The 22,293-nt window shown below is 46.7% G+C and overlaps 1 protein-coding gene across 3 annotated transcripts in view; it reads right to left on the bottom strand.

The window, feature by feature from the left end:
• LOC109455704 (T-box transcription factor TBX19) overlaps positions 1–22,293 on the bottom strand; it is a 46,076-nt gene that overhangs the window by 5,885 nt on the left and 17,898 nt on the right. The window contains exons 1-6 of one of the 3 annotated variants that reach the window (XM_074322181.2): positions 13,917–14,248; positions 12,632–13,832; positions 6,067–6,331; positions 4,555–4,689; positions 2,971–3,032; positions 1,510–1,571 (exon numbers count right to left, since the gene is read on the bottom strand). In XM_074322181.2, the coding sequence (XP_074178282.2) occupies positions 1,510–1,571; positions 2,971–3,032; positions 4,555–4,689; positions 6,067–6,331; positions 12,632–12,828 (721 nt within the window). In that variant the 5' untranslated portion in view covers positions 12,829–13,832; positions 13,917–14,248. Of the gene's footprint in view, positions 1–1,509; positions 1,572–2,970; positions 3,033–4,554; positions 4,690–6,066; positions 6,332–12,631; positions 14,249–22,293 lie in introns of those variants that run through there. The other 2 variants (XM_019747441.3, XM_088801552.1) reach the window with 2 other exon arrangements.

Genomic DNA, 22,293 nt, shown 5'->3' with positions numbered 1-22,293 from the left:
GAAACCTCGTAAGGAACACTGGAATCATAGCTATATAAAAAGACTATTTGAACGTATGAGGTAATAGAAATGCAAAGGTTCAGTTGCTTCTGAGTTGAGTGAATTAAATCAAGTCAGTGTAAGAAGGAGGTGTTAGCTGTGTGTGTAGCTCACTGATCTACAGCTACGAGGAACGTTTACTGTGGTTCCACAGAAACAGTGAAGGCCTCTCTATTTCTGCTCAGCGGGAAGGGTCGCACTCCAAGCAAGAGGAGACCTGATGCCCCCCACCACCGCCCCACTGTCCTGAAAGCGAAAAGAGAGGGAGCTGGCTAGCGCGCCTTCACAGTGAAGAATCTTCTAGAACATTTGGGAACGCTGCAAAATATTACATAGAAATTTGTTTGTGAACGAGCATATCCATTGCTGAAAAACAAAAAGCATTTGACAAAATTGAACACCCTTTCATGACTTAAAAAAAAACAAAACACACTCAACAAACTAGGAATCGAAGGGAATTGCCTCAACATAATTAAGGCCACACATGACAAGCCTGCAACGAACAACAAACTCAATGGTCAAAACCTGAAAGCTTTTCTTCTAAGATCAGGAAAAAGACAAGGATTGTGCCCCCCACCCACCCCCACCCCCACCCCCCCCACACACACACACACCACTCCTATTCAACATAGCACTGGAAACCCCAGCCAGAACAATTAGGTGAGGGAGGGAGGGAGGGAGGATGGGAGGGAGGGAGGGAGGGAGAGACAGAGACAGAGAGACAGAGATAGAAAGACAAAGAGAGAGACACAGAGAGCGATAAGGAGCCAAAAAGTTTGCTAAGAAGACGGCAAAGTGTGAATTTGGAAAACATGCGGTTCGGCACGTGTCCAGCCTGTACAAAAACTTTTTATCCCAGGGCACTTTAAAAAGTGCTTTTCTGAGAGCTGCTTCTCAGTGTGGCTATCCTGCCACTTTGGCAACGAACAGAGGATGCATCAAGGTATAGGGGTAGAAGAGAGTCGGGATCTCACAGCTGGAAAACTGCAGAAGGCATCTTAGCAAACCACTGTGATGCAAGCTGAAGTGTGTCAGACACCAGGGCTGACTTCTCTGCTCTCATGTCACTGACCTGGGGTTACTGTTGCAGCTTTAGATGACATGCAGTGGTGACCAACTTGAAAACGAGCAAGTACTAAGAGCAGGGGAAATCCAAAACGGAGAGGCGAAGAGTGAAGAGGTAGGAGACCCGCCCAAAGGGCACTTCTGAGAGCTCTTAGCCTCACCAAGAAACTAGAGTCTAAGAAATTCATCGTTTCCATTTTTATCTCCTGCCTAAGATTTGCTGAAGCCCCCTCGGAACACGGGTTGTCTCTGGGAACTCAAGGGCATAGACTTGTCCTGAGTGGAAGAAATAACCTCTTGGGTCTTGATAGATTTGGAACAGGCCTTAGGCAGTCACAACAGGGAAAACTTCTGAGGTGGGAGACGGCTGCAAGTGTCCTCCCATCCAGTGTCCCCCCAACTCACAGTGAGAATAGGTCACGTGCTGGCTCTCAGCGATAGCTTCTGGAACGTCTTTGAGGTGATTCCTGGAAGAGTAACGAAACGTACCATGGCTGTCCAGCTTATTACACAACTCAGCACAAAGTCTGCCCCGAATTCTCCTTGGAGAGCAAGCAATACATTTCTTGGAAACCAAACACCTTTTTTCCTCAAACCTTCTATCTTTCTCCCATTCTCCTTCCTCCAGGGCACTTTGCTGACTTGTGCAATTGCTCTTTGAACTGCCATTTTATGGTGACTCCAACTCGCCCTATTTACAGCTATTCCCATTTGGTTTGATCTTCGTGATCTGGGATCATTGCTCCAGCCTGGCGAGATCCAAGCAACGATAACCACAGCTAAGACTTGCGGAGGACTTCAGGGCAATTTCACATCTGTGATGGGCTGGACCCACCCGTGATCCTGTGAGGGAAGAAGCATCACTATGTCCACTTTGCCGATTTAAAAAGTGGATGGACCTCAGAGAGGGAAACTGACGCAGGCCAGGTCAAATGGCCAGGAAATAGCAAAGCTCGGACTCAAAGTCAGGACCTCCTAATCTTACTCCAAGTCCTCAATTATTTTCATTACACCACCTACTATCCTATGAGCCTGGAGTCTGTCATCTCACATATCAGATTTTCTTTAGACCTTCAGTTATCTGAAAAAGTTATGTATCTTCTAGATCATTGAAATTAAATCAAATATTGATTGGACCGATTCCTGTGGCATCAATATAAACATCAGAGCCTCTCAGATGAAAAGGAAAGATCAGATAGGTACGGGTGGTATCAAGACAGACTTGAAACTCAGAGGATAACACCCGAACGCTTTGAAGGTAATCACATTTATACTTTCGGCCCTGTTGATAGAATTAAGGATAAGTACCATTAGTCTTTGATTTTTTTTTTTCCTAGAATGGAAAGTAAAGATATAGAGACATGACATCACTGACCCAAAGTGGCAGAGTTATCATTCGCACCCCAGAAGTCTCTGACTTCTCTCAGACCTCTGAGTAAGAACCTCTCACGTGTATGGGTGACTCACATTTCCCAGGCTGAACATAGTTTTAAAAAAAAAGTTTTTGAAACCATACTATTCAGAGATAAATGGGGATGGGGTCGGGGTGGGGGTGGCAGAGTGAACTATGAAAGATCTAAATCAATTATTTGTTTTAAATGCGGTTGGGCTACTTTCAAGAATCTATAGCAAAACAGCGGACAAACCACTGCCAGTGAGAGGTTGTCCTGGACCTGTATTATAAGGAACAGATAATTATGAGTTTACTGAATTTTGTTGATCTTGTTAAACATGAAATTGAACATTGAGAACATAATTCCACCAAAGGTAAAGCACGTGCTACTAGCCTAGCTTCATCCTGGATGACCATGAATTTCACATTTGTAGAAGTCAGTTCACAGATTTTACTTAAGTGTCTGCGCTCACCTTTCCTTGGCGTCCAGGAAGGCTTTGGCAAAGGGATTGTACTTGATTTTCAGAGCTGTTATCTTGTGTTGACAAAGATAAGAAGTGTTAGTAAAAGCAGAACACGCGTGAGCAGACAGAACCCTTTCTCTTCACCCGTGAATTTCTGCAAAAGCAGAATAAATTTTACTTCCTCTTTTTCTCCCTCCCCATCTTTCCTTGCTTGTATCTGCACGAAATCACTATTGCACTGCATCTGGCAAAGAACCTTTTAGTGTGTCCTGTGGTGGAAATGACAAATGCAGTGCAAGTGAGCAAAGAACAAACATTAGAAAGGAGCAACGCATGCATTCTTCCATCCATCCATCCATCCATCCATCCATCCATCCATCCATCCACTGCTTCAACAATTACTGAACACCCGCCACACATCAGTTACATCTGTAATCGCTGGGAACACAGTGGAGAGTCACACACTAACATCCCACACCCACCCCCAAGAGAGCAGCCTGGCACCTCCTCCCTGAATCTTAAATGATCACTTACCCATCGTCTGTGTTAGCACAAAACCATCACCCACTGTCACGCTTTGTCCCCCCGGCCTTATCCTGCTCCATTTTTCTCCAGAGACATCTGACATATAGATGTCATATGTAAGACATGACACATGCTTGGTCTCCGTGCTGTAGACCCATATGTGGTCCCACTGGGACCACGTGCCTGAGGACACATCATCACTGTACGTGCCTGAGGACACATCATCACTGCGCTATTCCCAGCACACAGAACAACATCCAGATAGAATAAGAGTCAACAAATATTTGCTGAATAAAGAATGAAAAGAATGTTTCTGTCAGCAAGGGCCTGAGCCACGCTGCTGTCTGGTGGAAGGAAGAAAAGCACAACAAAAGCCAAACTCTTTCTGGCCCAGGAACCACGGGTGGGAAGAAACCCGGAGAAAGAGGGAAGAGGGCTACAGAGTCAGATGCATGACCTGGCCTTTCTCCTTGCTTAATGCTAAGCGTTAAAGTGTGTTATTTCAACACGCGTCCTGTGCATATATATAAATCTATATTCTCATCTATATGTAAAACAATTGTTAAGTTAAATGAAAAGGAATCCAAGCTTCCCCAGGTGCTTCCCCAGGCCTGGGATCCCCCCCAGAGTAGAGAATGGACCCAACACCCTGCCTGTACCTGCTTCACAGAGGCCAGCCCCTGGTCACTCAGTGTGGCTCGAGCCAGGCAGGGAAAGACCTAAGTGTGGCCACAAAAACTAACCAACAGGACGGACAGGACAGCGCACACCCAGGGCCCCGTTCGCAGGGTCTGGCTTCTGTAGCAGGACACACCCAGTTCTGTGCACACCAGCCCTGGAAGCAAAGATCCCTGGGTTTGTGTTGGTTTTATTACAGCACAAAACCTGCCTCCTGGTCCCAGAGAGGAAGTGCTGGCGCCCTTTGGCAAACAGGCTGCCTCACTGTGGACCGGCATCTCTGCCGAGTGCGTCTGAATCCTGGAGAAGCTTCCATCCCAGCTGGGTCACGGCAATGCAAGCCCCCCAGCAGGGCCCCCACGCCCTCCCAGGTGACGTGGACATACTCACCTCCTCGTTCTGATAGGCCGTCACAGCTATGAACTGGGTCTCGGGGAAGGAGCAGTTCATCACCATTCGATGGGCCCCTCCCACACGCACGATGTGAACCTGGGGTTCGTATTTATGCAGAGAATTCAACATTATCTGTTGAGGTGGAAGGAGAAGAGAAAGACAAGAATGGGGTTTCAGAGGTGATAGACCCGCAGGCTGGTACCCACCCAGTTAGGGCCACACTTCAAATCCTCGGTCACCTGAGCTGGTACCACATCTCTCTAAGAACTGAACGTGGTGGGTGGGGTGGGGCGGGGGTCAGAAGCTCCCAGGGAGAGTAACGCTGGAGCTTCCAGGGGGGTGCGGGTGGGTTGCCAGGGAGGAGTTGTCAAGTGTTCAGTTTTTCTGCCCAAATCCTGGCTTCCTTGTTTTTTTTCTCTCCCTATGTTCAGCACCACAGTGTAGATTTTGACCCATTAGGACATATTGTTTTCCTTCATAGGAACCCTAGTATTTTGAAATGCTAACCGTGGCTACATTTCACAAGGGACAACTACCTAAAGAGTAATGACACCTGACATCGGCTGCTTACGCAAAACCCACTCTGGGCTTCAAATGAAAGGTCTGTTGAACGTCTCTGGTTGTGAAATCTGGGAGGCAGTAACAGTTTACTTTTCAATTTCCTGTTTTAATCAAGAACTGGAACCTTCTGAGTATTGCAAAGACTTGGGTGGATTGCCTCGCCCTCCTAAAACATGAAACTCCTACGTCTCAGCTGGCTAAACACAGAGAGAGAGCAGGGAAGAGAGACGACAACTGAGGGTTAGGTGGCTCACCAAAGCGAAATATGGGGGAACAGACCTTGCCCTCTAATCCCCCCCACAAACAGTGTACCTTTTACAAGGTAAATAACCACCTTACACAGTGCACTAGTATTCATAATCCTCCCAGAGAAAACAAAAGAGGAACAGGCCCCCAAATCTTGTTTACTCTAATAAAGACCTAAAATAAAAACCTTCCTTATTGGAGGTTTGTTTGGATTTTTGTGTGTGTTGTTTTTTTTTTTTTTTTTCTGAAAACCCAAGCTGATTCAATTTCTATTGATAATTATCCTAATGCCCAAGTGGAGGTAGCAATTATTTCATTTAGGCGCAGCTTTTTATTAAGGGATCTGTCCATTGCCAACATACCACTTACACCGAAAAAGGGGAGAGGGAATAACAAAACGTGGTACCCACAAACCTCTCCCTCCCGGCCGGGTAAAAAGCAGCACACACAAGACGGGACTCTGAAAGGGCCCCTGATGGGTAAGTGAAGTACGACGCACTCACTCTTAACATCAGGAAGTCCATTAAAAACTGAAAGCACCAATTAAGAGCTGTTTATTCCTCTTTACATTTGGACTCCAGGGAAAGACTGGCTTCTGTGGGAGAAGAGGCCGGCGAGGACCCCTCTAATTGCCTAAATGCACTCTTGATATTTCTTGATTGGCGTTGTGGGGCGGCCGGCGGCCGGGTGACCCGGTCATACCTGCCCACCTCCGTTGAGCTTGTTGGTGAGCTTGACTTTGCTGAAGGAGATGGGCGCCTTCATCCAGTGGGCCCCGAAGTTGGGGGAGTCCGGGTGGATGTAGACACAGCTGTGGCTGGAGACCTCCGGTTTGCCCGCGGGCACCCACTCCCCGTTGACGTACTTCCAGCGATGACTGTCCGTTGGGACAAAGTCCAGCAGGAGGGAGTACATAGCATTGGGGTCCAGCCCCGTGACACTAATCTTTAGAACAGGGAACATTCGTCTAGAAGAAAAGACAGGAACAGCCCCAGGAGGGATGTTAGCATGTTAGGGACACTGCTGCCCCTCGTCCAGCCAACTGCCCACTGAGGGGACCGCTCACGATGTGCCTCAGGGGCGCAGAAAGTGCCCAGGAGGGGCCACACAAAGAGGGACCAGGCCAGGAGCCCCCATTCCAACACAGCCCCTTTTCATAAATGCATGTTATATTGGGGTTTCACTCTAAACCGTTGTGCTCCATTTTTGAAGTCTGGGAACCACCGATCTAGTCATTTGCTGGAGGAACCTGGAGCCCAAGGTGTATAGTCACATGCCACGTGCATACAGAGAGCTTTCTTCCAAGTCTTCTTCCTGACACACATCAGATTCTCACGCGAATCCACAGAGCAGCCCTTCCCGGTCTCACAAAGAACCCCAGCTCTGAGTAACGGTAATAGCACTGATAGTGAAAATGGGGTTTCACGGTCAAGTAAGTGAGGGGAACTCTTGGCTATTCAGTTAGACCAGCTCCTGTCCTGCAGGACTTCTCAGAGCCTTTACTGTACTGACGTACTCCATAAACCTTTGAGAAGGACAAATGAGACGGTGCGTTCGCTGAACTCCAAAGAAAGTACAGCCGTCTTTTCACTGAGCATTTTGAGGGAATCTGTGCGCAAGGAATATCCTTTGCGACACACTAATCTGAATTCAGTGGTCCTTCTTCGGTCCCCTAGAAAAACACCGGCAAGTTTGCTCTCACAAACGTTTGGAGATGCTACCTCACCTGGCTTCCGATTCCCTTTGGTTAATTTTTCCTTCACCAAACATTCTACGTTGCTCCCATCTTTCCTCGAAAGACCTGGTTTCCGGATACATACCCCACCCCTACCTGATTGGGCCAGGTGCTGTCTTATCGGTCAGCGCCGCTGGTACACGTGGAACCCCCAAATTACGGCGCTGATAATCTAATCTAGACAGTCGGGCCTCACTGTGGTCCGTGAACCAGCAGCATCAGCTAGAAGTTTATGGAAATGCAGAACCTCAGATTTCACTCCAGACCTACGTGCTTTTTCAAAAGCCCCAGAGGAGCATAGGAACATTAAAGCTTAAGAAGCACTGCTCTAGAGTATCTTTAGCTTTTAAGAAGATAATTAAGGACTTATATAAGGGAATGGGGGTGGAGGGAGAGTCACTCATAGGATCTGTGCTTCTGATGAGCTGGCAGGACGAGGAAAAGGAAAAAGCTGCAATGGGCCCACTGCTAAGAGAAGGGGCGTGAGGACGCCAGGGACGGAGTTGAAAGCAGGGATGGGCCAGGTGAGAATCTGGAGGGTCACCAAGGACATGCTGTGTGGCCACGCAGAAGGGGTATTGTCACATATAGAAAAAAAAGGAACTGAGCGACAGACGACAAGGAATAGGTCTGGAGATGAACCCCAGCCTTCCAGCCTCCCAGTCTCCTGAGTGTAAACTCCAGGACTTCTTGAGCTGTTTGGACAGCAACAGGTTTTTTCCCCTTTGGCTCAGGCCACCTCATCAATAGTTCCTTTTCAACTCCACGGCTGGCTCCATTTCCAAGTTAGTCCTGCAACTATGCATACAGACTAGGGTTCTGTTTTCGCCCCTGCCCCCTTTTCTAAATGCCTTAGAGGCCACTTCTAATCTCTTCACGGAAGAATAGAAGGAACCTGGGGAACTTACCATCAGACGGACCAAGGTCCATCTCTTTGTCTGGCACTGAGGACGTAGGTACTCAGTAGCTAGTACCTTTCACAGGCCATACGGATGGATGATTTTGACTGTAGGTCCCGGTTCCATTTGCCTGGCTTCAACTCCCACCCTTCCTGAATGTACGGCTAGAAGCTGCCCTGCTTAAACTCTCCAACCTTCAATTTCATCATCCCTCTCACCCAGCTTCATAAAGTTGTTGCAAGAACTCAATGAGCATAAACAACCAAAAAAAAATGTAACTAAAAGAACTCAGTAAGCTAATTCGTGCGCAATGCTCATGCTGGCTCTACTGTCGTTCCATCCAAGCCCTTCACCTGGCCCAACTCTGCTTGTGTTCTAGAATCTTACCTTGGGCAGTGACTTTGGAAGTTGGAAACACAAAGGACATCAACTCTGCCTCCCTCCTGCCCGGCTCACGGCAACCACTTCCCTCTGCTTTTCTCTCTGGAGGTAAGAAGTCAGGTCGAGTGGGGAATGACTGCCAGTGGCTATGGGGTTTCCTTGGGGTGAAACGTTCTAGAACTAGTCATGTCTGTTGCACAACTTTGTGACTATTCTAAAAACTACTGAAATGTACACTTAAAAAGGGTGAGTCTGATGGTGTATGATTAGTTCTCAAAAAAGAGTAAATGAATAACTTTCATACGACCTCAATTTTTATTCTCCAGCTGAATCGCAATCATTTGCAAAGAGATAAAAAACCGCAGACCCAGTGTCTTGTTCATAAAGCTTACATTTGAACGGAGAAGTCAGCCAACCAAAATGTAAACAAGTTTTTGGGTTTTTTTTTATGTAGAAGATAATTTTAGATTGCAAGAGTGCCGTGAAGGAACTAAAATGGGGGACATCACCCAGGGAGATGACAGAGTAAGCAGCTATGCTACATGGACTTCAGTAGGTCCAGGGGTGACGTTTAAGCTAAGACCTAAATAATGGGAAGAAATGAGTCATGCGGATGCTGGAGATAAGTGATGCAAACACAGCTACACACAAAAGGAATTGCAAGTGCCATGGCCCTGTGGTCCACTGGACTCCTGAGGAAAGACAAGGCCCGTGTGACTGGGGCAAAAAGGAAGACGAAACTCAGATTGTCACTTCCGCTGCTAATGGATCCGAGTACCCGCCTCTCTCCTTCAACTGTCCCTCACAAAGAATGTAGCATGACCTTAATTCCAGAATGAGACGTGTGCTGGCTTCTCGCCCACACTCCATTCAGGAGCTCCACCTGATGCCCTATGGACACTACAATCACAGGAAGAGATTCTCAACGTCACTAGCCAGAAGGGAAATGCAACCCAAACTGTAGTGATACCATTTCACATTCACTGGGTGGGGGAGGGCTGTCTTAAAACAGGTGGACAGCTACAAGCGCTGGCGAGGACGTGGAGAAACTGGTTGGGAATAGAAGAGGTCCAACCACTCTGCGAAAGAGTCTGGCAGTTGTTCAGCCACTTAGATACAGAGTTCCCAGATGACCCAGCAATTCCAGTCCCAGGTATATATGCAAGGAAAGCACACGTCCACACAACACACGAATGTTCATAGCGGTCTTATTCATAATAGCCCCAAAATGGAAACACCACATATGTCTATCAACTGGTGGATGGAGAAACAATGAGGGGTATATTTATACAACGGAATGTTACTTGGCAATAAAACACTACAACATGGATGAACCTTGAAGCCACTATGCTAAGTCAAAGAAGCCGGTCGCAAAGGGCCACGTACTGGATGATTCCATTCGTATTAAATGTCCAAACCAGGCAAATGTACAGTGAGAGACAGAAAGTAGATTCGTGGCCGCCAGGGCTGAAGAGGATGGGGGACGAGCAAGTGAAGGTTAAGAATGCAGGGTTTCTTTGAGGGACAATGAAAATGTTCTAAAAATCATTTGTGGGAATATATGCACAACAGTGCGAATATACCCCAAACCACTGTGTGGTATGTGAATTATCACAATAAAGCTATTAACAAAAACAGTAAAGAAGTGAAGAAGCCCCGTGTCCTGCTCTTGGGACACATCTGAAAAGTTGCAGAATGGCTTATTGCTTTATTCTCTTCAGCACTTCATGTGCCAAGAGTTTTATAATTATTTTTATCACCACAAAGGAACTAAGAGGTGCTACGTATCGTTTAGTCTCTATTACATCAACGAGGAACCTATAAAAGTCAGTCAACTTGCCCAAAGCCTGGTAACAGGGACTGGAGCTCACCCTGCCTCTGAGCCAAGTTCAGCTCCTCCTGCCTCACGATGGCCAGGATGCTATGGATTCACCAATGGGCAGCGCTCAACACCAGGCTTGTTTTCAGAGATGAACTGCACTTCCAGTCAAGTTGATTTTCGCCCCTTTTCTTTCCAAGGTGTAGCTAACTACAGACGCGACCAAGAGACTGAGGAGCTGAGAAGTACCGTGTTTCCTCGAAAATAAGACCTAGCCGGACAATCAGCTCTAATGCATCTTTCGGAACAAAAATTAATATAAGACCTGGTCTTACTAAATTTACTATAAGACCCGGTCATATAATATAATACAATATAATACAATACTGGGTATAATACCCTGCCTTATTTTACTATAAGACCGGGTATAACATAATATATTCTGACAATTTAATCCGTGAAACTAAGAGATTGAGAGTCATTCCAGACCAAGCTCATGCATTATCAACCACATCGATCTCTTAGAGACTTGTCTTTCTTCTTTATCTGAAGTGTAAAGGGAGCTTCCTATCTCCTGGCAAAATAAATCTTGACCCAAGGGGGTCAGAGCCCTTCTAGAAAAGATTCAGTCCAGTGGAGGAGGACAAGCCACGCAGGACCTCCACAGACAATAAGAAAACCAAGTGGACCACATTCAGGCTTTTCTACAAAGAATAGTTTTCACGTAGTTAATATCAAATGATTTCAAACATGGGAAGAATTTCAAATTTGAAATATGGAGAAAACATTATGTAGGTGCAAAAAGGCAAGAGAAAGTACATGCCAATATGACAACATATTATTAAACTGAATGTTATAATGGTTTCAGAAACTTATTTATTCCTTATTGAAATAGATGAACTGCATTGTTACTTGGCGACTGTACTTCCTTTACTTTCCTACATGGACACTGACAGCCCAATAGATACTATCAGGCTAAGTGTTAGTGCAACTTCTACAATAAGAACAAAGAATTAGCAGAAAGTGCTACCTGCTATCGGACATCATAACAGTTTGACAAGTGTATCATCCCTCATCTTTGACAGGAAACTAAATCCAATCAGGAATGTCGGGTGATTCTTTGGAATGAAAAACATGTTTTAGGTCTCTTTCTTCCAAAATCATGTGTAATTACTACAGATCACGAGTAGGAATGGGCGTAACTGCAATTATAGATATTAAAAGAAATGCATCCCATATATGAAATAAGTAGGGGACCCGTTTTGAGAGAGAAAACGTAAGTATCAAGCAAGGCTGACATTCCTGCTACTCAGAACCATCAGTGTGTTGAAATGTCCTCATTTCTTGTACACCTGTCACTCTAACGCACTCTAATGTCACGTAACTGCCCTTGGGTCAGTCCTCCTCCCAGACAGACAAGGAATGGTTCACTTTCCACACTGTGCATTTCCTTCAAACGTGGAAAAGCAAGACATCAGGAACGGAAAGCATTCTGCACAAGCACAAAAGCCTGCCAGAAGTTCAGCTGGACTTGACTTTTTCTCTACTAGAGAGAACTTCTCTCAAGAGTGACAATTACACTCTTGCCAAACCTCACCCTACTTGAAACACCTTTCGACGTGTTGTCCTTTTGTGACCATGTGAACCCAGAGATCAGCTGGATGCTGGGAGCTGGCATGGCCAAGCAGGGAGAAGTACAATTCTCTCTCAAAACGTCCGTGTCTCTTCTACTAAGTGAAAGCTTCTAGTATTACCGACTAGATTTAATAGACTAGATTTAATAGAATCCAAGAAATGCCAAGAGAGATCAGGTTCAGTTAATCCCTAATTTGTTGCAATAAGGGGGGAAAAGGCATCTCCCCCTCTCTCAGGCAGTAGGCTATGGTCTCATTAACTATAATTACGTCTCTCACATCACACTCACACAGCCTCAAACACACACCAGGTAACAGATGTAGTGACAGGCAACGATTAAATTTGCCCTTTGGCTCCCAATCTTCAACTAGTCTAAAATTTCCAGCAAGTTTGCTATACTAGAGAGAAAACCATCCCACTTCTAAATAAAGTTGACTTTCAGCTTATCTGAACAAAGCTGGGGCTCAGTTCTGCTCCAGGATATGCCGTCAGCCAAAGATTAGTATTTTCTGACATTTGAGCACATTTCCTGAACCGCTGGGGCATGCCCCCCACACCCCCCTGTAGACTCACTTCCCAGAATGTCTCCATTTAAAATACATGCAAGACAGGTGGTCCCATCCTCTGATGGACTAAGAGAGATTAATTATGTTGGCCGGGGGAACGCGTGTGACCATTGTCGTGAGGGTGTTTCATCGGCCCCCTGGGCCCCTGAGTGAAGAATGGCCTCAGTATCCCTGGGGTCTCACCTGTCTTGCCAAGCCCTGCCAGCCACAGCAGGGCTGCAGATGGACTCACCTGCCATTCTTGGTCACGATCATTTCGTTAGTGACTTCCTTGAATCTCTGCCAGAGAGGGGCGTCCTCCAGGGTGATCTGCAGCTCCTTCTCTGTAGGGTCGCCTTTTTCCCTCCCTGCCTGAAGCTCTCTTTCCACCACGTTGAGCAGGCGGGAAACGGTGCCATCACCAGTCTTCTGTGTGCCCAGCTCACTCATGGCCCCAGGCCCCTCAAACTTGCCTGACAAACGTCACCTACCTTGCCTGCTTCCACGTCCCTGCTCCTCTTACTCGCCTGTGAGAGGACAGTGCCTGGCTCTTGCCTAAGCTCCTAGCATGACACCCTTTAAAGTCTCCAAATTATACCACCAACCTGTTAAGCTTTAGTTGGGGGGGGGGGGTGGAGGGAGGGGAGAGGGGGAAGAAAAAGCCCTCTCTTAATTACTCATTGGATCAGGTGGGAGAGAGCCCCGCGTCCCGATTGGCTGCTGTGCATAGAGTAACCGTTTAAGAACGGTACTCCATCCAAATTATCAGGCTTTTATCTTGTTGTACCTGAAGAGGTCTAATCGGTGTATTGAGGACCATTTTCCCGTTAATTAAAATTGTTCCAGGCCCAGACTGCAACAATCAGGCAAATCATGTTTGTGTATAAATCATGGCATGTGGCACCTATAGGAAAGGGGTCCTGGGAGAACCAACCAACTTGGTGCCAGCACAAGCTTCCCCAAACCCTCCGCCATCCGCCGGCCCAGCAGAGAAGAGCATATACGGAAGGCCAAAGGCGCCGTGCCAAGGAACAGGACCAGGGAACGAAGGAAGGGGTGCGGTGTGCCACCACGCACGGGTCAGAGATCAGGAGGAAAGAGCCAAGGCCCTCTGTCCCAGCGTGTCCCTTCCCAGTGAGCTCTCTCCTGAGGGACCCTCCACACACCCACACCCGGCTCGCCTGCCACAAACAGAAGAGCTCTGGACCTTGTCCTCCCTCCCCAGAATCCAGAGCCCAAATTTTTCTTACCTCCAGCTCCAGCCAGAGGGAGGAAAACAGTAATGAGCATCGTTACTTACTGTCCCTTAGGAAGTACTGTGCCCCAGTGAGTGACAATACCCTTTTTCCATTATTATGCGGGCACTTGTGATCCTGGGTCCAGAAAGGCACTCTGGCTTTCCCTTTAGACAGTCCGTGGCCCGGCTGGCATTCTGGGGTGAATGTCCACCTTTCCTGGGAACATACCAGGAGCAACCTGGTTTCTTGACCCCCGACACACAATACAGACTCGGGAAGGAAGGGACGGGGCAGCTCTACCTGCTCCACGCTGCGTAGATCCTGGGGGTGACGGGTTCTTCTCTCGCTACCACAGAAAGTCAGAAGATCACAACAGAAGGGAAATAAGAGCAAAAAGGGAAGAGAAAGTGAGGCTAAGGATGACACTTAACATGCATTCAGTGCCTATTAGTGCCAGGGACTAATGAAGCATCACATCCTGTGACAATTGACACAAATGGCCGCGTCTTCCCGGAATTTAGAATCGGAGAGAGAAGATGAACAGTGTAAACAGGAACTAGAAGATCGTGGAGAGTGAGAAGCGGCTGACGGCTACGGAACAGGGTGAGGTGTTGGAGGGCATGTGCCCCGCAGGCCGGGGAGGCCCCGAACACATCGGGGTCGTACGGAAAGGCTTCTCTGAGGAGGGGACAAAAAGGTGACCAGGACTTGTCAGGGAGGGGCTGGGGGCAGCGTTTAGGCACAGGGACCACATGTGGGAAGCACGACCTGGGCCAGTTGGAGAAGGGGGGGACAGCGGGGTCACACAGGTGGTAAAGAGCGTCAAGGGAGATGGCTTCGAGAGCGGCTATCACAATCTGCTTTATTCAGCACGACAGGAAACGAGTGGAGAGTACTCAGCAGGAAAACAGCACGATTTGCTTTGTGTGTTTAAAAATCTGTTTAAAAAAAGGCAAGAGTTGAAGTAAGGAGACAAACGAAGGGACTATTATAGGGATTCAGGCAAAAGATGGTGGTGGCTGAGCTTAGAGAGGTGGCAGCAGCCACAGAAATACGTGACTGGACTCTAGATACATCTTAGAAGTAGATATGGCGGAACGACATGAGGGACTCGGGGTGGGGGTGAAAGGGAGCGAGGAGCCAGTGTCCGAAGTGAGTAATTAGCAGATGGAAGGGCCACTGACAGAGATGGGAACCCCATGGGGTATTTGTTACAGCAGCAATAAGAAATTAATACAAAGACCACGAGACATGTAAGTGGAGATTTCAACAAGGCACTGCTTAGAACTCTGGCACAGGGGTAGCTCCGAGCTTCCTAGCAGCCAGTGCAAAGAGGAGGAATAGAATCTGGTATACAGGACACCGTGTCCCTAAAATAAAAACAAGCCATTTGCCCCTGAGAAATTTCTCTCACAAGTCTTTATAGGGAAGACACTGTGTGATAGGTGAACGCTTCCCCAACGGTACACAAATGCCAGTAGACTAAGGATCCCTGTCCTCAGAGTTTAACAACCCAGGAGGGAGGAAAACGCCTACGCCCAGGGAATTCCAGGAGAGAGACATGTGCAGTGTCTTGGAATTACCAATAAGGGAGAAAAAGAGGAACTAACACTGCTTTTTCTCATCAGTGACATGCAAAACAGAATGCTCCTGAACACTCAGTTAGCACATGAGTGTCTTCAGCCAGTGGGCCCAGGAGAGAATGGTTCTCAGAGAACGGTGCATGCAAAGGATACGGGCAAACTCCGAGAGAGTGGCCTCGCAAGAACAAATGGTTTACACTCTCGTGACCTTGAGTCTGGCCTGTGTAGACAACGACTCCACTTTCCAGGCTCTGTCACTTCCAAGGTCTATATTATACATTTTAGACTGAACCGTGTGGAATTGCTAATATTCAACCTTTCTTGTCCCTAAAAAAAAAAAGCAATTTCTTATGATTCAACCTAATTGTTAGACGTGAGTCTAATATAAAATGCTCTGACTGATACATCTATATGATGATACCATTCTACTTGAATGACTGTTTTCTAGTTACTATCTTGCCATAGACAATTTTGAAAGATACAAGCAGGAAAAGAAAAACTATCCATATTCTCAACACCCAGAGATGGCCTCTGCTAACAGGCTCAGCATAGATATGTTTTACTGACAAATATATCCACACTTTTTCCTTTAAAAAGATGGGGTTTGAAAAAGGTGGTGATCAGGCAGAGCAGACCGACCACGCTTTAAAAGCCTCCTCTCCTTCAAACCCCTCTAACACGGCCCCACGGTCACATAAGATGAAAACCCACCAAGGTGAAGAGCACAGACAACAGCAGCAGGTAAGAGATGTCAACGAAATTGTGGAAGCTGACAAAACAAATGGCTGAGTGGCCACAGATGGAGCACATCAGAGAACACTGGAATCCAAGCTGGGGTGCCCCATGTGTGTGCAGAACTCGGAACCATCTTGGCGACTGGAAGGGAAGGGGTGGGTGTTTCTGGCTAGGACCAGATAGGGACGTATCTTGAAACGCTGTGTAAGAAAAAGTTAACTTTTCAAAAAAAATTTTTTTTTATTTTTTTAAAAGGTTTTATTGGGGAAGGGGAACAGGACTTTATTGGGGAACAGTGTGTACTTCCAGGCCTTTTTTTCCAAGTCAAGTTGTTGTCCTTTTAATCTTAGTTGTGGAGGGTGCCGTTCAGCTTCAAGTTGTTGTCCTTTCAATCTTAGTTGTGGCGGGCGCAGCTCAGCTCCAGGTCCAGTTGCCATTGCTAGTTGCAGGGGGCGCTGCCCACCATCCCTTGCAAGACTCGAGGAATTGAACTGGCAACCTTGTGGTTGAGAGCCCACTGGCCCATGTGGAAATCGAACCAGCAGCCTTTGGAGTTAGGAGCATGGAGCTCCAACCTCCTGAGCCACCGGGCCGCCGGCCCCAGAAACAGTTAACTTTTGAGACCCCACCCCTTAGGCAAGCAGCTGTTCCTCTCCTTTACTAGCAGCAGAAAACAAGAGACTGACTTTCAGAAGAGAATTTTTAAGGATCTGTACTCAAGAGCTAGCAGTCACAGATGGGGGCAGGCGTGAAGACCACAATGAAAACAGAGGATTCAGACACACTCCTTCGGGAAGAGACTTGATTTCTCCGTGAAATGACCCACCCCCGATTACCAGAAACCCCAGTCAAATGGGCAAAGCCAACATCTGTAAAGCCCTGCCCTTGCTCATAGCAGTCCATCGGCATGTACGTACCTCACCCTTAAATGTGACCACACAGTAAAGGACCGACCATCAGATATAAGACACGGAAGTCAAACCAAAGCAAAAAAAAAAAAAAAAAAAAAAAAATATATATATATATATATATATATATATATATATATATATATATATATATAAAGAAATTCTGAGGAAACAGAGACTAGGCAAGGAGATGATAACAAAAGAAAAAGGTAACTGTTCAACATGATCACTTAAACATAAGAGAAAATACTGCATCCATGAAATAGACAAGAATATCGGAAGGGACGGAGGAAGAGTTTTCTCAGAAGCTATCAGAAAATGTCCTTAAGTGAAACAAGGGAGGAAATCCAGAAAAGAGAGGAAAACATGAAGCCCTGGAAACAGGAGCCTTAACACAGAAGGAAAGTGAAGGAAAGCCCCTAGAATGACAAGTGCGTGACCATCGTACGGACAACCATCCATGACAGGTTAGGATTTATGAGGAAACCAGAGCCTGGGACCACTTGGGTCACTCAGGGTGTATTTACCCAACACACACGGACGGGAGTGGCCACACAGAGCGGACATACTGTGAACGTCTGTCTCCAAACGTCCTCACCCGTCGACATAGTTGTTGCCGATGAGTTTGAGGAAGGAGCCCATCAGATCCGCTTTAAGCCCAAATGCTCCCACCTATACGTGTATATGTGGAGCAGAATCACACTTGTACACCTGAAACCAGCTCCTGGGGCCAGATCCCTCCAAACTCTGGAAGTTATGCGATTATGCCGCTAGCGTGTGCATCGTGCCACACACGTGCTGCACACAGAATCCTCTGAGGCCCTCAGCACCTCCAGGCTGACAGAGCCTCACCGGTGCACTGTGGGACCAGAAGCAAGTTTAGCTCCCCGCCGTGTCTGAGTCACACAAAGCAGCCCCAAGAGGCCCCATTCTACAGCCGTGCAGCACGTCGGGAGAGCAGCCAGCCCACACCCCCCCGGAGAACCTAGAAGCATGTGTCTTTGAAAAGGGGTGTTGATCAATGCCTGATACCCATGACTTTATCAAGAGGCATTTGTAGGTTTGGGGGACAGTTTGCAATTGAATTAGTGATAGGTACATGTATTAAGTTTTTTATCGCTGCCGAAGAAATCACCACCGATTTAGGGGCTCAGAACAACATCCATTTAAGTCCTAGTTTCCGTGGATCAGAAGTACAGACACCGCGTAGCCAGGCTCCCTGCACTGGTCCTCACGTGCCTCCATCACCTGAAGCATTCATTCATTCAGCCCACATTTTCGGGTGCTCATCTGTGCAGGCCCACGAGTGACCTCGGGGAGCTCACAGTTGGGAGGAAACTGAGGAGTTACCTGCAGTGGGAGTTCGGAGGGGAGGTCGCCAAAGGAAGCACGGAAAAGGGAGAGCCAGGAACACCTTCCCAGAGCAGGGGACACCGAAGCTGACAGGACGAACTGCATTCCAGGAAGACAGAATATTCCACGAAAAGGTCAGAAGGCATAAAAACACTGCTCCAGTTACATGGAGGCGTTCAGCCCGTGGAACATGAGACGAGAGAGGAAAGGATAACAGCGTTTGGATGCTCAACAGGTACCTCCAGGAAAGAAATGGAGGTGGCACCTGGGCCAACATTGGTTATTACTGTAAGTGATGCCAGAGAAATATAACCAGCATGTGAAACCCCGCTGTGAAGGATGGAACTTAGCACAAGGGAAAAGTAAGACAGTTAAGTATAGATAAGGCAGTAATGGAGGTAAAAGCTGGACATCGCAAAAGTGGCAGGAAGATGACGAAAATGGAGCAAACGCTGCATTTTAGGAGCCACCGAGCCAATTTAAACAAGCAGACAACCTGACGAGGAGGGTTGGGTGCTGAGGGCCAGCGAGGCAGGTGCCATGGGGAAGGGAGGACGCAGAGATGTGAGAGCTGTTCAGAAGGTGGGATCCATGGGCGCCGGTCACCGCTGGGTACGGCTGTTAAGGGAGAAGACGTGTGACGATGCTCAAGCCTCTGGTTGGAGAACCGGGAAGGTGGCAGGACTGTTCTCCGGGTCAGAAGACACAAGAGGAGCAGAGTAGGGAGGAACAGCAGTCCAAGCTCATCACGACCAGAATTAATTTCTAAGAACAGTCTGCAGCTCACAGGCTGTCTGTGAACCACTGTCTGGACCTTCAATATTCGAAACTGGGGGATGCCCCGCTCTGTGACCTCTGGCTTTGACCACTGAAAGGAGTGAGGCTAAATGTTCTTCTGCCTGACGACTTAATGAAGTTTTACCTTACCAGCCCGCCAGCTGCCCTGCTGCTGGTTTGGGGGGTAGGGGTGGGGGCTATTAATTAAGGTGTGCGGGCTAGCTGACACCTGATAGTACCGCTGTGTCCTCTGGCCCACAGCGGCCCACGTCTCGGACTTAAAGGGCAGACATTGAAAGCCACGCAACCTGAGCTCACGAGCTCGGGCCCCCCTGCCCAGTGCCCGGATCTCTGGGCACACACCAGGTAGAATCCATGTGTGCCCGTCAGCCCTTGCAGGCTGCAGAAACCTAACACCGCCTGACCACCCCCAGGGCCACCAGGAAATTAGTGCTCACCCAGATACCTGGTCATAATTAAACTGAACAAAGAGACAGCTGCTCTACCGTTCTTTTTTAATCACCAACATGCAGCCCTGGGGATTACTAGCTTTGGGGTGATTTAGGGGAGGATTACTCTTTCATTAGTGTCCGGGGTCAGTTCCAACACACTGTCCTAAGAGCCTTGTAAGATACCTGCCCACACTTCATCCAGGTCTGAAAGGTTAGGTTATACAAAGCCACTGGCAAGCTATTGGTCAGACCCCCAAGTATCAGATTTTTCACCAGAAACATCATCCAAAAGTGACTTCTGCCCTGAGTTTCTGGGTGTCTATGAGAATGTCACTCTAAATCTCTTTCCCTGACAGTGATATGAAGGACCAGCTCTGGGGTAGGAATATGGCTGCCCTCCACGTTGACAAAGATTCTTGACTTCCCTACAGCTACCACGTCCTCGTGCAGCTAACCCAGGGACACACACACTGGCCACACGCTGAAGTCTGGGCACTCCAGGCTGGGGAGATGGAAAGGCACACGCCCACCCAAAGGCATCAAAAGACAGGAAATTGTACACACAGTGCAGCGATAAACAAAACATGTCTGCAGGCCAAAGTCGGCCTGTTTGTGACCTCCCCTGTCTATTTATACTTTAACTCACTCAGCAAATATTTCTGAAGTGCCTGCTCTCCTCTATGCGGCGTGCTCAGCACCAGTGGAGGGGGGAGGACATGGCAGTTAGCAAAAACAGACACTGCCCTCATGGCCCTTGGTCTGCTGAGGATGACACACTGATCGGGGAGGGAGGGAAGGCGTCCCTGAGGAGCGAGGCGTACTCTGAAATCTGCAGGGTAAGCAGGAGGGCACTCAGCAAAGAGGAGAAATACAGGGCCGATGAAACAGCAAGTGTGATGAGCATACGGTGAGAGAGAGACAGCGTGACAAGAGAGAGTAGTGAACTCAGAGTGAAAAGGAAAAGGTAGGTAATGGCCAGACCGTACGAGACCACACAGTCTTGGAGATCAAAGTATAAAATGTTGCCTCATCCTAAAAGTAACGGAAAAATGCGTTTTCAAAGACCACTCTGGTTACAATGACGAGAATGTACTGGAAGATGCTAGAATTCAGGTAGAGAGACAAAGTACGCCATTAGCCTCAGCGAGGGGTGGTGGTCGCCTGGACCACCTGGACGGCCTCTCAGACCACAAATGCCATCTCTACTCCCTGCTGCGTGGCGGTCGTTTGAATCCACAGGCCTCCTTTAATCTTCAAGGAGTAGCTCTAGGTCTTGGACTTGAGAATTTGGTGGCACCAACCTAGGTTTGCTCTGATATGACTCCCATTCTCTCCAGAACTACAGTCTTCACGTACAGCCCGTTAGCTGGCTTCGTGTTTCCTACCCTAAAGACGTCAAACCTCTTTACTCTGACCCTATTCAGAAGCCCTTGGGTTTTGTGAACCATTTCTAGCTCTTTCACAGCTTTCTCATCACAGGGGAAAAAAACCTGTTTTTGGATCTACGTGAAACAATTCATGTTAACTAAACTTACCTGTGGTCGTCATTTTGAATATGTCATTCAAGTGATTTTACTGTCCACCTTAAACTTATACAAGGCTGTATGTCAATTATATCTCAATAAAACAAAGATAAAAATTCTGGAGAGAACCAACAAAGTGACACTATAAAATCAGGAAAAGTGGTAATCTTTGTGAAGGAGAGATACAGGACGTAATAACTGGAAGAGAGCTTACGGGAACTTCTGAGATGTTGGTAATGTTCTATTTCTTGACCTGTGTGGTGGTTATACCATCACTTTGCAATAACTCACTGAGCTATACATTTGTGATTGTTTTACATTTTGTTTCTGTGTTTTATTTTTCAAAATATTTAAAATAAACAAATTATAAAAAGACTGAATGGATAAATCCAAATTATAACTAACACATCTCTCTCCATAATTTAAAGAAGTAGACAAATCAGAAAGGTTAGAACTTCAACAACACTATCAGACAATTTGACCTAATTGATATTTATAGAACACTCCACCAAACAACTACGAAATACACATTCTTTCCAAATACACATGGAACATACACCAAGACAGAATGTACGCTGGGCCAAAACAAATCCCAATAAATTTAAAATGATTAGAATCATTTAAAATATGTTCTCTGACTACAATGGAATTAAATTATAAATCAGTAACAGATATTTGGAAAATCCCCAAGTGTTTGAAAGTTAAACACAGTTCCACGTAAGCAATGAGTCAGGGAAGAAATCACAGGAAAATAAGAAAATATTTAAAACTGAATTAAAATGAAAACACAACATATCAAAATTGGTGAGATGCAGCTAAAGCAGAGCTTAGAGGGAAATATGCAGTATTATATTAGAAAAGATGAAAGATCTAAAATCAATTATTTAAGTTCCCACCTTAAAAAGCTAGAAGAGTAAGTTAAACCCAAGTAAGTATAAGAAATAATAAACGTAAGAAAATAAACCATGTAAATGAAAAACAGACAACCAATAGTGAAAACCAATGAAACAAAAGTGCGTTGTTTTTTTAATTGTAAAATATATCATACCACAAAAGTGCACACACACAAAACACACAGTGCAATGATTTATCAGAGTGAACACCTTGTAAATACCATTTGACCAACATATAGGATATGACCAGCACCCAGAGTCCCCCTGTACACAATGTCCCTTCTCAATCACTAACCTTCCAACCCTTCCTAACTTTTATGAAAATAACTTCCTTGCTTGTCATATAATTTTACCACCTACGAATGTATCTTTAAAATCTAGAATTTAGTTTCATCTGATTTTTAATCTTCATATAATAACACAGTATGTGTTAGATGCGTTTGTTGACCATTC

Source organism: Rhinolophus sinicus, chromosome 11, assembly GCF_057876585.1.
Source record: "Rhinolophus sinicus isolate RSI-liver-muscle chromosome 11, RSI-T2T, whole genome shotgun sequence".
Taxonomy (NCBI): domain Eukaryota; kingdom Metazoa; phylum Chordata; class Mammalia; order Chiroptera; family Rhinolophidae; genus Rhinolophus; species Rhinolophus sinicus.
The sequence above is the reverse complement of the archived record's forward strand: the minus strand, read 5'-3'. Positions and strand labels throughout refer to the sequence as shown.